Consider the following 16,416-nt stretch of genomic DNA (forward strand, 5'->3'; position numbering starts at 1 on the left):
GGAATAAAGCACTGTGGCATGGCTGAGGGTGCTGCTAACAGAGAGCCATAGATAGCTCTTACTCCACACCTCCTTGTGCTCATTCAGTCAATGAGGAGACGCATATTACGGCTTGATGCCGATCGACCGCATACTGTAGGGATAATTCAAACTCCTGCAGTATTTCCAGAGGGGCCGGCTACGTTTTCATCTACATTTTCATCTACGTCTGCATTCCACACTACGATTAATATGCTCGTGCACGCAATACAAGTATTTCCAATACCCACGTAATGTTTACCATTTATTTTGATTTGGTAGTTTACTTAAGTGTCGGACACAATCGTTCTTTCTTTGATATAAGAATAGTATGTATGAAAATAGTGTAATAAGCACGTATTAGAAACAGAGGGGATGTTGGATTTGGTGGATTGCTGCTCATGGAGATTCATATATGCCTAAGGTAGGTGCCTATTTTGGTTTTAGGTCGCAAGCTGCTTCGATTTTGAAAATATTAAAATTTTAAGGTTTTGAAAATAGGCCCCTAGGGATCAGTCGTGGGCCCCGTTTCCCGGCAACTAATAGTGAAGTCTACGATCTCATATTTGTAAATTCTTCATATTTTCTTGTATTCAGATCTGTAAGTGTCTGAGAGAGCTTGCTGTGCACTTCACGGTAGATCTGGAAATTAGAGCATTGCTGAGAACTTTCACTTTTCTGGGATGTAGCAGAGCCAATATTTTCTCCTACAGCAACTTTATCCTTTTTTAGACTCCATGTCCCTCGCTTTGCAGCAATAATTGTCAGTCAAAAAAAGAAAAAAAAAGTTTCAACGTCACAATCAAGTGGCCGATACCATGCTAAATACTGAGCTGTCAATGCTGCTCTATCGTTAGCTTAGCACAGTAACTAGTGTTCAGCAGCTGTTAAAAAGCAAGTAAATGCTGCACATATAGGTTGTCCCAAGTTTTCCCTTCCGCCATTCTACAAGCCAGGTGAGTACTCTTGTTTGGCTCCGTTTTGTATTGAAAGCTCAGCTGGCCGTGTTGGATAGCTCTCGGTGACCGCAAAGCGGCTGCCATGATTCATTCCTGCATCCTGCGTGAGATGCTGAACGTTCCCAAAGTTGATTGGCTGTCGAAAGGTTAACATTTTTTAACTTCACGCGACAGGACATTTGCGTCCATCGCCTCGCCCGACGCGCCATCGCGCCCTGTCACGCGAACTCCATTGACTAAAAAAATGGTCCACTTTTTCGCCTAGTTCGCCTTCGGTGTGCACGCAGCATAAGTCTAGAAAATTAGGAAGTATTTAAATGCTAGAATGGGGTGTTTGAACAGCTGGGTTGTTCTGCTAATGGCAAACAATTGAATACAAAGCATGTGAGGAACAATTAAGGCTTGTTTTTCTTGAAATTTTTGTTCACAATGAATATCATATGAGGCATTTGACCTTTGAAGTACCAATATATAAGTTGCTGTTTATGAGCAATGACGTCAATGTGACATGCACATAATTGGCACCTCTGGCTACCTTTCCTGTTTTCTCATGTGTAAACACAATAGAAGCGCCACCTGAGACACAAACAGCCAATAGAGATGAAAAAAAAAAACTGTTGTGTCTCGCCTGCAGTGCAGGCTATAACCGTGAACCACCCCGCTGATTAGCTTCTCATGTCACATGGTGGAGGGGAACACTTTTATCACAACAACTGGTCCTGCCATGTGATCACACTCAAACCAAACTAATATTGGAACTAAGGAAGCAACAGTAAAGCAAATTACCATCTTACCCTAACGATCCCACTGATGTATTGATAAGCAACTGATTTAATTCCAACCTCTGAGTCGAACTCATGAAACTGCATATCAAGCACAGTGTGATGGGAGCCTCCAGCAAGCTAGTGTATTGCTCCCCCAGCACTGACACCTCCCCTCTTTGACCCTGCAGTGAAAATCCAATGAATAACTAACAGGGGAGTAATCAGTCTCACGGCTGGCATAGCACCAGCACTCCGAAAGAGTAAGCGTAAGCCGTGCTTGTGTCTTTTTTATTACTATTTGCTCTGTCAGGTGTTGTAGAAAAACAATGCCGAGTGTGCATCGTCAGACACTCATTGCTTGAATTGGTTTTGCGAAACATTGGCCATTTAAATGGTCATTATTCCTGCAGATCTTTGAAGAGGTATTTGCTATTGATGATGGTTGCAATTACATACAGCAATTACAATTCAATTCAAGAGAGATCCCAAAAGAAAATTCCCATTTTGGATGGAATTTCCCAAGATTATTTGAAATTGAATATGAACAATGCTTCTTCAGACTGAAACACAATCAACTTTCCTGGTAAACTGCCGTATCACAAGCACAACAGTAGAGCCGATATTTATTCTTGTAGTCTGTTCTTTCAGACAAGACTCACTAAAGCTGGACATGGTCATGCCCAAGGGGGTTATGACGATGAGTCTCATGTCCAAAACACTTTTAAACAAAACACTAGGGCTGGGGGTAAGTCGGTAAGTAGACTCAAAATAGCCACCTCTACAATTAAACAGAAAACACCAGTATGCAAAGAGCAGCTTCATTTGTTGGTGCACCACCTACAGGTTGAATAGATGGTATCTGTGTGTTTAAAAACATAGTGATTTCGTAGTTATAGGGCTTTCATCAAAGACAATATTAGCACAGCTTCCCAAAAGATAGTAAGTTGTGAACTTCCAAAAAGCGCAGAGTCTATATTATCCGAGAATACAACCCATCTTTACAAACAATCTACAGCATAGTGTCTCAGATTTAGGCGTTGAACAATTAACCAGTAAGAGGCAGTAAGCACAAAATGTGCCGAGTCTGCTCGAAGATTAAGTTAAGGAAATTAACCTCAGAGTAGCTAAAATGTAGCTCTAAATTAACCTCAGAGTAGCTAAAATGTAGCTCTACTCAAATTTACTCATGAAATATTGTTGAAGCATTGTCTGTAAGTGATTTTATAGAGCCCTTTACATGTGTAGCGTACATATAACGATAAGTACAGGATGTGACCCCACTATTAGTTGGTGTTTGATGATGCTGAAGTGGAGTGTATATTAGTGTAATGATGTAATTTCTGGTGCGCTACGCTAAATGCATTTGCTAAGTAGTTAGCATAGGCAAATTTTGTTGGTGTCATAAAATTAATATGAATAGGAGAAGAAACAACAATGAGTAGTTATATCCGCTCACAAAAACAGACAAATAATGTGTAGTTATATCCAGCCACTCCTAATCTCAATCAACTTTAGTAGATTAAAAACAAAAAAATCAGTTTGAGCCAGGAAAAATCCATTTAGCTCTAAATTATGCTGACAAATCAAACCTACTGTTTGTATCCTTGTGTTGTATATTTTTGCTTGTGATATTGTTACAGACTTTGCAAATGAAGATGTTAATTAGCTCAGATCGTGATGTGATGAAATGAGCCTTCTTAAAATTGCACAGGGCATTCAGTGTTTACAAGTGTTTTCATTGCATCTGATGTGAGGGAAAAAATCCATTTGAGCAGGATACACCCAGACTACCAAACTGGTTTGATAGTAGATAGATTAAAAAAATAAATACATAAGACATTAGGTTGGTGTTGCTTTTTCTGAGTTAGAAGATGTACATAATGATGTAAAAGTCAGTTGAAGCACGGAAACATAGACTGTCAGAAACGAGGATTCAGGGGGAAAAGTACTCCTGGGAGGCAACACTGCAGGCATCAGGGAGATTCCAGGAAATCTCTTTTTTTTTTTTCCTTTCTACAGTACATCCTTTTTCAGGGAAAAACTCTGTGGAGCCATTCTTTACTCATACCCTGGTCATGTGCGACGATGACTGAGAATCATTATAGAATTCTTTTTCTCCTATTCTCTCTTTACATTTGCAGAAACCAGTTGTGATAGTGTATTATTTATGAAAATTAACACTGTAATTGTGGTGTATGTGCCTCTAAAGACAGATCTGTCTGAGACCTACATGCAATACTGCAAGTAGATAGACACATTATTAATCTACCATAAAAATAACTTAAGAGGACTTAGCCTGATATATATATATATATATATATATATATATAGCCAGTAATCAATTGTTCATAATATGATATAAAAGTATAACTGATTACAGATACTAAATGTCTGTTGGCAGTGCACACAGGCTAGACCTTGAACTCAGTGAGTTTTATCGAAAGCCAACATTAGCCACAGCAAATGATTAACTGCTATGACTCATGCTTTAGTAAAGCTCTTGTGCCTAAGTAGTTAAGTAAATGCCATAGTGAGGAGGGAGAATGAACACATTTCATTTAATGGCTGAATTACAGTTCTGTTAACACTTATCTTTTATTTTCTCCCCCTAAACAGCCTACATATGCCATTGAACAGATATAGCAATGGATGATCAGAGAAGGTAAAATGTCAACATCGGGCCTATTACCTCATCTTTATCCTGCAGTTTCCATTCACTGATTACTGTCGACTGGACTGATAGGTATGAAGGCAGATCAATCCGCTATTACAGCAGAGCCTTGCAGAGGCAGCAGTCGATACACGATGACTCTGTATGTCGTGATCTTATCGGAGTGAGACATCAGCAGAATGACAAATCTTCACCTGCTTGAGGCGCCCTACATCTCTTTACTCATTGATGCAACCTTTAACCTATGACCACGCGGTCATTTGGAATTCCTGACGTTGTAATTATAAGAGGTATATTTACACGACTCAGTGTCTGATGCAAGACATACAGCAAATCTAAATTTTACTTTAAATTTCGTCATGGAAAGAAGCTTTTGTATAGGACAATACAAATTCATAGATCTTCTCAAGCTTTGGTTAAGACTAAAGTGAATATACAGTAATAAAATATACATTTCAAACATCAGCATACTGATGTACACACTATTCATATAGATATACGATATGAATATTGTACATGTTGATTAAGTCTGATCTGAATCTTGATTTAGTTTGTATTTTTTCTAATGTTTGCATTAATTTTCTCTGGCTTCCTCTCAAATTCCATTAGCATGTATGTCGAAGACTCTGAATTGCCCATGTTTACAATTATTGGTTATAAATGCATCTATTCAATCATTTTTTGAGAAAACCTATCAGCTGTTATTTCCTGTTTTTGTGTCCTGTCCACTATAAAAGTAGTGATTTGGTGTCAGATTGGAGGTACACTGTACAGAATTCCCAAATATATAATCTGCCAAAAGCAATAATAATAATAATAATAATAATAATAATGACAAGAACTATAATAATAATAATAATAATAATAATAATAATAATAATAATAATTTCATAATTATTACATTGATTGTTATAATTAGTTTTTTTGTAGTTTTTGAGTTTTCTATGTCAATATGTGCTCAGGATATGTGGAAAACCCTGTATTAAATAATAATTGTCAATTAACTGTGTCTCAGTACAGATGTGTCAGCCAGCGTATTAAGGAGATGGCTTACAATGTGGGCGGAACCAAAAAGTGCAGGAAAGCATTAAAGAAATGAGACTAACAAAGTAGAACATCTAAATGACTCAGAAAAGGACAGAATAATAAAATGAAGAATACAAGCAGAAGTGGTAAAGCAGAAGAATGGCAATGTGTGGTGTAGGTAGGACAGAGGAGTTTAAGGTGGAGGTGAAACTTCATTAGGGATCAACTCTAAGCCCCTTCCTCTCTGCAGTATATTATTGCGGGATAGGCTAACAGATGAGGTGAGACTAGAATCCCAAATGTATAGCATGTACTTGCCATTCACAATGCCAAGGCATTTTATGTTTGTAGAGGAGGAAAAAAAATCCTGAATCGTATTGGACAAAGCTCTATCTCTTCTATACTAGACACACATTGAGTCATGATACTTTCTTGTTTAAAGTACACAATAGTTTAGATGTAAAATTGACATATTCCTCAGAGTACATTGACCTCGCTTATAAGTCAACCCCCAAGTTTTTTTTTGTTTGTTTTTTTTTTAAACTGCAATTTTGATGAATGTTACAAACACATGAGTCTAAGTCTATATTTATGCCTGACTTTAGTGGTTAAATAGATCATGGCTGTCTAATTAAAACACATTATGTGTGTTATTAAAATGACGAAATTACATTATTTTTGGAGGCCTTTCCACATCGTATATCAAGTAACATATTGTTGTGGTTATTGGAGGAGGGGGTGGGCAATGTATGCATGCGCATAAACTCCAATGCTGAAGTTAATGTTGCAACAATAAAATGATTGGTGTGCAACATTGCCCTTTGCTGTTTCTACCCCCACCTGCCGACATCCATGCCAGTTCTACCAACATCCATGCCGGCTTTTTTGAGCAGACGTCCAAGGGCTGAAGGAGACACGTCAAGCCGCCTTTTCCTTTTCATAGCCCGCTAAAAAAATATCCACACAGCCTCATTGTTGACAAAAAAGGAGGCATTTAGGTGGCATTTAGTGCATTTTTTACATGTTCTGTGCAAACAACTCTAAAATGGATATATACAATATCAAATTAGAAGCATATATAATAACTTTCAGGGCAAGTTATCCTGTCGTTCTTCAGAATATATACAGTATGTTGTTCTACACATGGATTAAATGCATTAAATGATCAATCTTGACCTGTAAAAATATGGTGTTTTTTTTTTCCTTGAAGCAGAGCAGTTTTAGTCAGCTATAATTGAAACGTGTTTTGCCTGAATATAGTAGCAATAATTAGTGTAATGATTTGTTGGCCGAATTTCAAATGGCAATCAAGAAAAGCTAGCCATTTTTGTAAACAAGTTCGAACAAATCAATGAAACACAACAACAAATTCAGTTTGATCCAATTATTAATTTCTCTTCTACGGAAAATTTGACACACAATTTGACAAAAATTCCTCTCATCTTTGTTAGATGGTAAAGCTGACAATATGCTATGATGACCAGGCTGCTCGAATGGTGACATATAATAAGTCCTTGACGACAGCCTCCTGGGAACTGCAATTTATTTTCCATATGGCGCCATGCCGTCATGATGATGTGAAGAAGAGGCATTCAGAGACAGGCCATTATGATGACTGTCACAATGACATGAAGGTGAATACAAAAGGTGTATCAAATATTTTCTAATCTTCTCATACAAAGATAATAATGCTCAGAGTTTAATGGTACTTTCGAAGGAATAATTAACGATGTTTGTTACTATGTATTTAGTTTTCATTTGTGTAACCAACACTATCATACTAATATTTTAATTTTATGTTATCTTCATGAAATACAATGAAATCTCTTTACAAAAATATTTTTTATGGTTAATTTTCTCCTCCAGTGGAGCTCATATTCGCCAATGTATTTAAATTCAAATATTAGGAAGGTTTTGGTTTCAGACCCTCCATCACATTGAAAATTTCAGACAATACAAAAGCTGACAAAGCAAATGCACCTACCAATGGTGTAGCCTCTTTTCAGTTCGCCACAACGTGGGCTGCAGCGCTGAGAGTTAGTGGTGTTGTTTTCCTGCACTGCGAGGACGGTGGTTGCCTTGGCAACAGGTGATGCAGTTTTGTTGAGGGGTGATGCTGGCATCAGAGTCGGGGAGAAGCCTTGGCTGGCTATGTCCACTGACTGAGACTTGTTTTTCAGTCTGTAATGAGAAGCAAACCCCAGTGAACAATGCTCAGGTGGATATCTTGTTTGAATCACTCTTAGGTATTGAAAATATAGTGAATTAGGAAACCACCTTTGTACAACTTTCATGACTTAAGACAAACCACTCAAAACATGTTTGCCTTCGAGGCTGCTGATTTAATGTCACAGAAATTAGATCATGTATGTCTTTTTTTTTTTTTTGGTGTCACAGAAAACTCTAGAACAAATCAATAGGCTAAACGTGCCCTTGTCAAGGTGAATTTTATTAGCGACACTGCTTGCAGAACACTGTCTCAGCGGGAACACAGCTAGACAGCAATGGTTCAGTTGAAAACAAACATTTAACAGCAATATTGCCAAAAATTGTAGTCATAGTATTCACTAGGATAAACATCTATCCTTTCATCCATTTTCTATAGCCACTTATCCTCACTAGGGTCGCTGGCTCGCTGGTGCCTATCCCAGCTGTCTATGGGCAGTAGGCAAGGGACACTGGTTGCCAGCCAATTGCAGGGCACACAAAGACGAACAACTATTCACTCACCCAATCACACCAAAGGACAATTTACAGTGTCCTGTACGCTTAGCATGCAAGTTTTGGGAGTGAGGGACAAAGCCAGTGTCCTTGGAAAAAACCCATGCGGGCTTGGGGAGAACATGCAAACTCCACACAGGGAGGCCGGAGCAAGCTGGTATTGAACTCGAGACTCTGAACAATGAGGCGGACATGCTAACCACTCTTCCACCAAGCTAATGTAAGAATGTAAGGTAATGAATTTACAATCCTAAAATCAAAATCTAAAACTGTAATGCAAGAATAAGTATCCTCCTCATTGCAGCAGTTTGGCATTTGTGAGATTTCTGTTCTCTCCTCCCCCAAATCTTTGCAAATACAGTGGGCGCCCAGTTTACGAGATTAATCTGTTCTGCGGTTGGGATCGTAATGCGAATTCACCGTATGGGTGGCAATCCAAGCCTATGTCAATTAGCTAATGCGTGTAAAACCCCAGGTAAAAACATCAAAATTGTATATAGAAATTTAAAAAACATATATAATTTACATGCATACAATTAAATAACATCATAAATAAAAAATATATAAAAGATTTATTTACCTTTGAGTATGCTTGTTATGGCCATATTCCCTAGTAAGGGTAGCCTAGGCTAGGCTAGCTTAGCTTTCTTTGTATTTCTTGATTATCTCCAGATTTGTTTCCATATAAATAATCTTCTTACTTCTCTCTTTAACATCACTATCAATCATGGGACTCATGGATAACCAATTCAAATGTTAATTAAGCACTAAAATGCATAAATAAATACGATATTGAAAGCACTCTCTTACGAGATCAAGTCTTTAGGCTGCCATTTTTGTGACCTCGTGCGCTGACCACTAGCAGACCAGCATCTTTGTGCCCTCATCACACGGACCAATAGTAGACCAAAATCTTCGAGAGTCGAGACGCCGACCAATAGCAGAGCAGCATTGCAGTGACGCATCGCAGTGGAGGCAGTTTGACGCCAACAAAAAATAAAAGCAATTGCTTAAAAACGCCCCAAGAAGGAGGCAAAACAACAAAACACAACCAACCCCATAGGTCATGACAGTTGTTGATGTTAATCGTAAAGCAGGACAAATGCCTTAAAGAGGGGATGAAAAAAACTCAATATTCCACATCGTAACATGAAAAAAAAACGTACGCCAGGGATGCCTTAACCTAGGGGTCTACTGTATTTGAACTTTGTCAAGATTCAGAATTAAGATATTTATTTGTTATGTATACAGTAAAAACACAATGGTAGCACGAGGCAATGAAAATCCACACAAATATTTAATTTTAAACAGAACAGCCTTCCTGTCACTGCAGGACATTTACCACACCAGGGTTCTGCAGAGATCACACAACCTCATCAGGGACAATACTCACCCACAACATAGTCTGTTTGAACTGCTGCCATCAGGCAGATGCTACAGGAGCCTGAGGGCCAGAACTTCCAGGCTGGCAAATAGCTTCTATCCACAGGCCATCCGGATTCTGAACAAATCCCTCGCACACTAATATGCCTCATCACCAGTCATTTTATTGCCTGCACAAATGTACCTTACAACTCTGCACAATGCAGGAAAGCTGCTATATACATTTTATTATCTCCCTCATATGTATACAGTTTCTTGGTCAATGGTAAATGGGCTTTCACTTATATAGTGCTTTTCTACCTTGGGTACTCAAAGCGCTTTACACTAACTAGTCATTTATCTACTTCATTCAATCTACTCCGTAATATAATATGCTCAGCATGTAAGTCTATTAATTTATTAGTGGTTCATTATTACTGCCGTAATCGCTCTATTTTTTTGTTTTCGTTTTATTGCCTCCACTGTTTTTTGCTTGATTATGGAATGTAGTCTGCTCGGGGAAGTTCATTGTGTGGTATTACTTTACTTATGAAAATAAAACTCTCTTTAAAAAAACTTTAAAAAAATGATTGTCTACTTGTTTATATCAAATAAATAAATACACTGTACGTAAGAAAGGACTGTGAAGCTTGGATACAATAAATTATGCTTTAAATAAGAATATACAAAGTAAAGAGCACAATAACATTGACATCTGTGGATTAATGCTAATATGTCTAATCCAAACAAATATTTGAACACTAGTTATATTTATCTTGAACTGGGGTCACCAGGATGTAAAAAAAAATAAATAAATTGATATTTGCATAATCTCGCATTATTCAAAACTGATACTTCCTAAAATCTACCCAGTTGCCATAAAAATAAAAGGAGCTGGAAGTTTATGTATTGCAAAGCTCTGCATGGATAACATGGGTCAAGCCAGATTTTTCTAGAACAACACTTCAAAGCTTTTTAAAATAATGACAGGCTCCCATAGGTTTGGATTAGAGCACTTTTCAGATTTCACTCTTACTAATAAAGTCATGTCAAAGCAAACCTCACACACGGTACAGTGCATGTTCTTTTGCAGCCACAAAAAGGTTACGCCGATATAAACCCTTTAACCTAACGGTTGCAGGACAGAATAAAAACGGCAAACTATTGTAACAAAATTGTATTTTCTTCCATTCTCACTTTCTTTGGCTGTAATGACCATGCAAATAAATGTGTTGTATTATGTAAATTATGCATAAACAAGCATACTCTTGTCAGCAAATTCAAACAAATATAAGATTATTCTTCAAAACAAAAATCTGAACAACAGTGTTAAATGAAAGAAACACAAGCTATCTGCCGCCTGGTAAAGTCCTGAAACAGCAATACAAAAGTCCCAACACTCACACTTGCACTGCACACTTTCAATCATTCCAGCAAAACTGCTGAAGCAAACACAATTTTTTTTGGCCATTTCACCCAAATGCTCATCTCCTGATGGACCAGCAAAGCAGTGCATGTCATAGTGTCTAACTGTATTATGAAAATCCATAATCTCTAAGGAAATGCTGTACATCACAGAGTGTATGTTCTTTGGAAATTAAACTCAATGGTTCAGTGGAGCCAAATTAGGTAGAAAGAAAATAAGGTCTGCCTCACAGAACTGTTACCCTGAAAGAAAACACCTACTTGCTGGCTTTTACATTTCATTGTAAATGGAAAAGATGTCATGAAAGTGTGTCATTTGATGATCTTTATTGTCAAATACGTCATACTGGCAAGTTCATGGAGAACCATATGATTTTGGTGATATTTAAATTAGGGTGTGAGGGCATGGAAAAGTGCTCAGCAAATAATTTTCCAATTAGCATTATACAGTCACAAATTTGTACATCAGTCTTGAATTTGATTTTGTGTGCATGTCTTGGAATAGTTAAGTCATTAATAGCTAATGACTCAAAATTAATGAATCAAAGTTAACTGCTAAGCGGACATTCGATAAAACCCATCCGAGCTGTGTATCAGTCCTCTAACTTTACTTTGGTGTTGGCCACTCACTCTGTCAATAAAACAAGCAAAGAAAGTTTGCCAATGGGCTTGGGATGTCTCCCCAAGCTAAGTGGGCGGCTGTTGTCCAAGTTAAGCAAGTTAACAACAGCAACATTTGCAACACCCAACAGGAGTTCTACCTTTAGTCTGGGTACACTCAGGAATCCTGGTTGAAATAAGTCATTATAAACTAAAAAGAAAAAGATTTCTGGTGGTTGAGGTGGCTAACTCTCTCTGCTTACTCTCCGGTTTAGTAGATAGTTTTCATCCATCCATCCAACCATTTTCTGACAAGGGTCGGAGGCTTGCTGGTGCCTATCCCAGCTGTCTACAGGCAGTAGGGGGGGGGGGGGGGGGGGGGGCACCCTGGACTGGTTGCCAGCCAATCACAGGGCGCACAGAGACAACAACCATTCACACACCCAATCACACCACAATTTAGTGTCCCTTGCATGTTTTTTGGAATGTAGGAGGAAGCTGGAGTGCATGGAGAGAACCCATGTTCAAATTATTATTATTATTTTTTTTTTGGGGGGGGGGTTACAATGACCCATATGAGTCAATTTGACAGTCACTTGTTAATGTCAACACATAAAGTAAATCAGCATTTAGGGTATGAGTCCGAGCTTGAGCAGACACTGTTCGTGACTATTTTGATAAAGACGTGTTTGTTTAGAATGGAAGGAACATTTTGTGGCTGAGGAGGGAGTAAAAAGTAGGGGCCTGCAGCTGCTGTTTTTGCCTGTGGAAGGTAAGAGAGAAGGATAGTACCAAGCTGTGTGAAGTCTATCTCCTCTCCCTTAGGAGTTGGTACTAATTACTGTCTCGTAAGTAGAGCGGAAGCCCGTATTCTATCGCTTGTCTTTTCTGTTCACTGAGCTACAAGGCCAACTGGTATCAAAACTGTGTGTCTGTGTGTAGGTGTGTGTGTTTGTAGGGACAGCCATGTCCTCAGTTCACTTATCTACATTTCAACTGAGCACAATCTTACAGCGGTACTTCTTCTTGCATGATACAGTATCTTTAAAAAAAGGCCAGTATTGTTTTACAGTTGAAGCTTCAAGAGCCAAACCAACATTGATGACCCTTCTGTCTGTAATGTATGTGAGATGTTCGACGGGTAGGACAATCAACCTCCTTGAGACAACATGAAAACACCTGGTAATGCCGCCACCTGTCCACTTCTAAACCACTTCTGACCGTATCTCCAAAATAGATGTTGATTGGTCCGGACATCTTAAAATCATTAACACTGGGTTTAAGCTTGGTAAAATGGATTTCGCTGAATATACTGAAAACCTCTGCCTCAGAGCATTAAGACTTCACATAATTTCTCATGAAAAAGCTCCAAACCAGTTAATTGAAACTTAAAGCTACAAACAGACCTTTTATACCATCAATATCCGGGTTAAGGACAAAATTCCAACTTCTCAAACATTCTGAATAATCTATTTAAATGTGTGAGCAGAAAGTTACTCTTGCATATTGTATATGATCAGTTAGAACAGACGTTCTCAAACTTTTTGGAGTCAGGGACCCCTGTAGAAAACAAATTTTCCAGGGGCCCCCATTGCAAATGTTTGCGGAAACAAAATAAAACAAAAACAACATTTAAGCCAAACATAAATTCAGCAACATATTCAATTTGACAACAAGTATATTAGTTACTTTTCAGCTATAATGAAGTTTAGAAAATAAACATTGCAAATTGCAAGTCTCCTTATAACAAAACAACGCAATTTTACCCCAAAAGGTTGCTGCCAATTACATTATTTAGTCAAAAACAGCATTATCAAATAAAATGCCGCTTTAGCTTTGCTGGCTTCACTGCCTTGTTAGCAAGCAATTGTATGGACACAAATTGCATTTTGACAAATTTAAAAATTATTACATTTTTAAAAATATATTAAACTGTTTGAATTGATTGCTTTATTGAAGTCATGAATACGTTCACAAATTAACATGAAATGAAATTAACATAAATATATATATATATTTTGTTTCTAATAACACAATGTTCTGTCCTTTCTAGATGTTACAATTGCTTCTATCTAGGTAGACAGACAGCGAACAACAAATCAGTGTAACTCTTCTTTATTAATTTAGTCAGTCAGTAGTACAGCTCTCACTCATTTATATTATAAACCTGTGAACAAAAAAATACAGACATAACTCAGGCAATTATTTTATGCAAAAACTATATCGCTTACGAAATGCACACAAATTGCATAATTCAATCAATCATATAACTGAATTACAATGATATTCCGTTCAATGCAAACGGACTGCGTCAAAATGTTCCACGGACCCAACTTTGAGAACCAATGAGTTAGAAAAACCCAATTTAAACGACTACAAACATGCACAATGTCAAGATGCAGGTCGTCTATGCTTCTTAGGTCCCACAGTGAATTAAAGACATTTAATGATGACTTTAACCTCACCTTTAAAGTAGTCTGTTTCCTCCTTGTTTCAAGTGTGGTACTGTGCTGCATCTTAGTTTCGCTGTGTTTGTTTACTACTGCTTGAGTATTTCCAACGGGTTGGAAACCAAGTCGCATACAAGACTGAAAAAATAGTTGCAAGTGACTCAAGGTCATCTTTTCTCACACACATGCAGATTTCTTGTCATAAACCTGTAATATTAAAAATTGTTGGCCCAGACACATTTCAGATTCTAGTATTGGGGGTAAATTCACCCTTAATACATCTTAGACAGAAGGATACATTCGTGCAGATGTTCGCAGATACTGTTTGCAGATGTTTGACATCCTCCATCGCAAAAGAGTGATGACTGGAACTTAGCTTCCATCTCTGAAACTAATTGTCCCCATTATACTGATGAGTTACTGATTTGAATGTGATTCTACACCGAGTGCCATTGTTCATCATGAAAACATGAAAAGACCCTACAGAGAAAATTAGAGCAAATTAAAGAGGTTTTCTGTCTTCTACACCAGAGAACTAGGGCTCTATTAGCTTTGTGTAAAATGTTTTTTCTCCATCTGGGTAAATAAATGAGCTTCTTCTTGAGCAATGATTGCACCAATCTCTCCTGCAAGCAATGAGAGATGCACATCAACAAAGATAACAAATCTGGCTGATTGCTATCAACAGATAAGAAAGAAGAGAAAATGATGGAAAACAGGCACAGGCATTTTATTTTCTACTCCGCTTTTGTGATCTGACCTGGCCCAGGAGGCTGCTGCACAGCTCCGCCAAACTGGCATCGTTCAGATTATCAGACTCAACAGGGATCCACATGGTTTGGCAAAGGATGCATAAACAAAAGGAAATTCAAGACTAAGTCAAAACACACTTATCACACTGCGACTAAGAAGGATTAGGCCCACAAAAAATACTGCCATCTTTTCATCCTCTTCCCTTTGCGTCACATAAATTGCAGTGGAAGTCACACAATTATACAGGGGGAGGGGTCTTCGAAACTGTCTCAGATGGGGTACTGCACTATTTGAAGCCGGGTGGCATGTTTTGTTAGTGTTGGCAGCTCAATGACCATCAGAAAGATATGATGACACGTGTTTGAATGATGCAACTTATTACTTACAAAATATTGCTTTTGTCATGTGTAAAACAAATGGAAAAAAAATAGAAACCTAATAAAACAGATCTCTCTGCAATTCTACTCGATGAAGCTAATTGCTCTGGTACTCTTTAAATATGTAGTTAGGTTTAGCATTTTACACTTTTAATATTGGATTAAAAAAAAGAGTCATGCATAATTACAATAAATGGTCCATTATGTTACTAATGTTTAAAGTACATAATAAAATAACAGAGCTTCGGTCTTTCATTCTGAATGTTGGTAGGTCTGTGAATCAAAACATGTAATACAGAAGCAGTTGTGATCCGCATGCCGTCTTTGTGGAAAAACTCCCTCCCCTCCAAGTACATGTTAAAAAAAAAGACACTTTAATATCTCTATTTGTTATTCTGTCTAGAAAAGCAGACTGAAGTAGAGCACAACAATTCTTTGCCCACCTATAGATGGCAGCAGAAATCATTTTCTATGGAATAATTTTGAATGGAAACTCAATTCTGAATTGAATACTAGTATCAAAATTGAATCTAATAGGGAGACACTCAGATTCACACTCTGAGATGATAATTTTGTACAAGCATAACCACATTTAGTTGAACTACTACACATGTGGACAAAATTGTTGGTCAATTTTGTCCACGTGTGTATGTCCACCTCATCCCCCTTTGTAGTATTAGTAAAAATAGGTATTCAATTGGGTGTTCAGTTCAAAAAGGGTAATTCAATACACAAGGTCAACTACCACACCGATACGGTACTTAATTGTGAAATGTACTCCGACATAATGCAGCTATAATTGTATGTCTGAAGAACTTCATTGCAGGAACATGAAATCTCATGAAATGAACATCCGTCAATGCGACGCCGGCATGCATCAAAAACGGTTATTTGAAATGGATTGAGGCGATTTAAATGCGAGCTGCCAACTGCGATGCAGGCAATAATTACAAAACCATTGGAATACAGTGACAAGCTAAGGCTTAATGAGAATGTGCAAGTCATGGTTGAGGCAGTCAAACTAAAGCTCTGTTCCTGCTTCTGACACCCAGAGAATGAGGGCAACAACAACCTGTGGCCATGCATGTTAATGAGGCCTTCTATTGCATCCGGGAGCATAATGAAATACGGCTGAACTTCGACACTCTTTACTCTGCTGTCGGACACCTCCGCATAATGATGTATGGAGCACCACGCCACATTACACTCATCTGCCCTTGCTAAATGCCAAAGCAGCAATTCTCTGTTGAGGGGTGATTGGGCAGTTTTGACCAATGAGGCTTTTAACCT

The 16,416-nt window shown here is 38.0% G+C and overlaps 1 protein-coding gene across 7 annotated transcripts in view; it reads right to left on the reverse strand.

Annotated features, from left to right (window-relative positions):
* Positions 1-16,416, reverse strand: part of oxr1a (oxidation resistance 1a) — a 176,655-nt gene that overhangs the window by 88,293 nt on the left and 71,946 nt on the right. For all 7 annotated transcript variants that reach the window (XM_088411797.1, XM_088411795.1, XM_088411793.1 and 4 more), the window contains exon 3: positions 7,423-7,619. In XM_088411797.1, coding sequence (XP_088267923.1) covers positions 7,423-7,619 — 197 coding nt within the window. The remainder of the gene's footprint in view (positions 1-7,422; positions 7,620-16,416) is intronic.

Source organism: Hippichthys cyanospilos, chromosome 3 (genome assembly GCF_059441005.1).
Source record: "Hippichthys cyanospilos isolate Australia breed blue-spotted pipefish chromosome 3, RoL_Hcya_1.0, whole genome shotgun sequence".
Classification (NCBI taxonomy): Eukaryota; Metazoa; Chordata; class Actinopteri; order Syngnathiformes; family Syngnathidae; genus Hippichthys; species Hippichthys cyanospilos.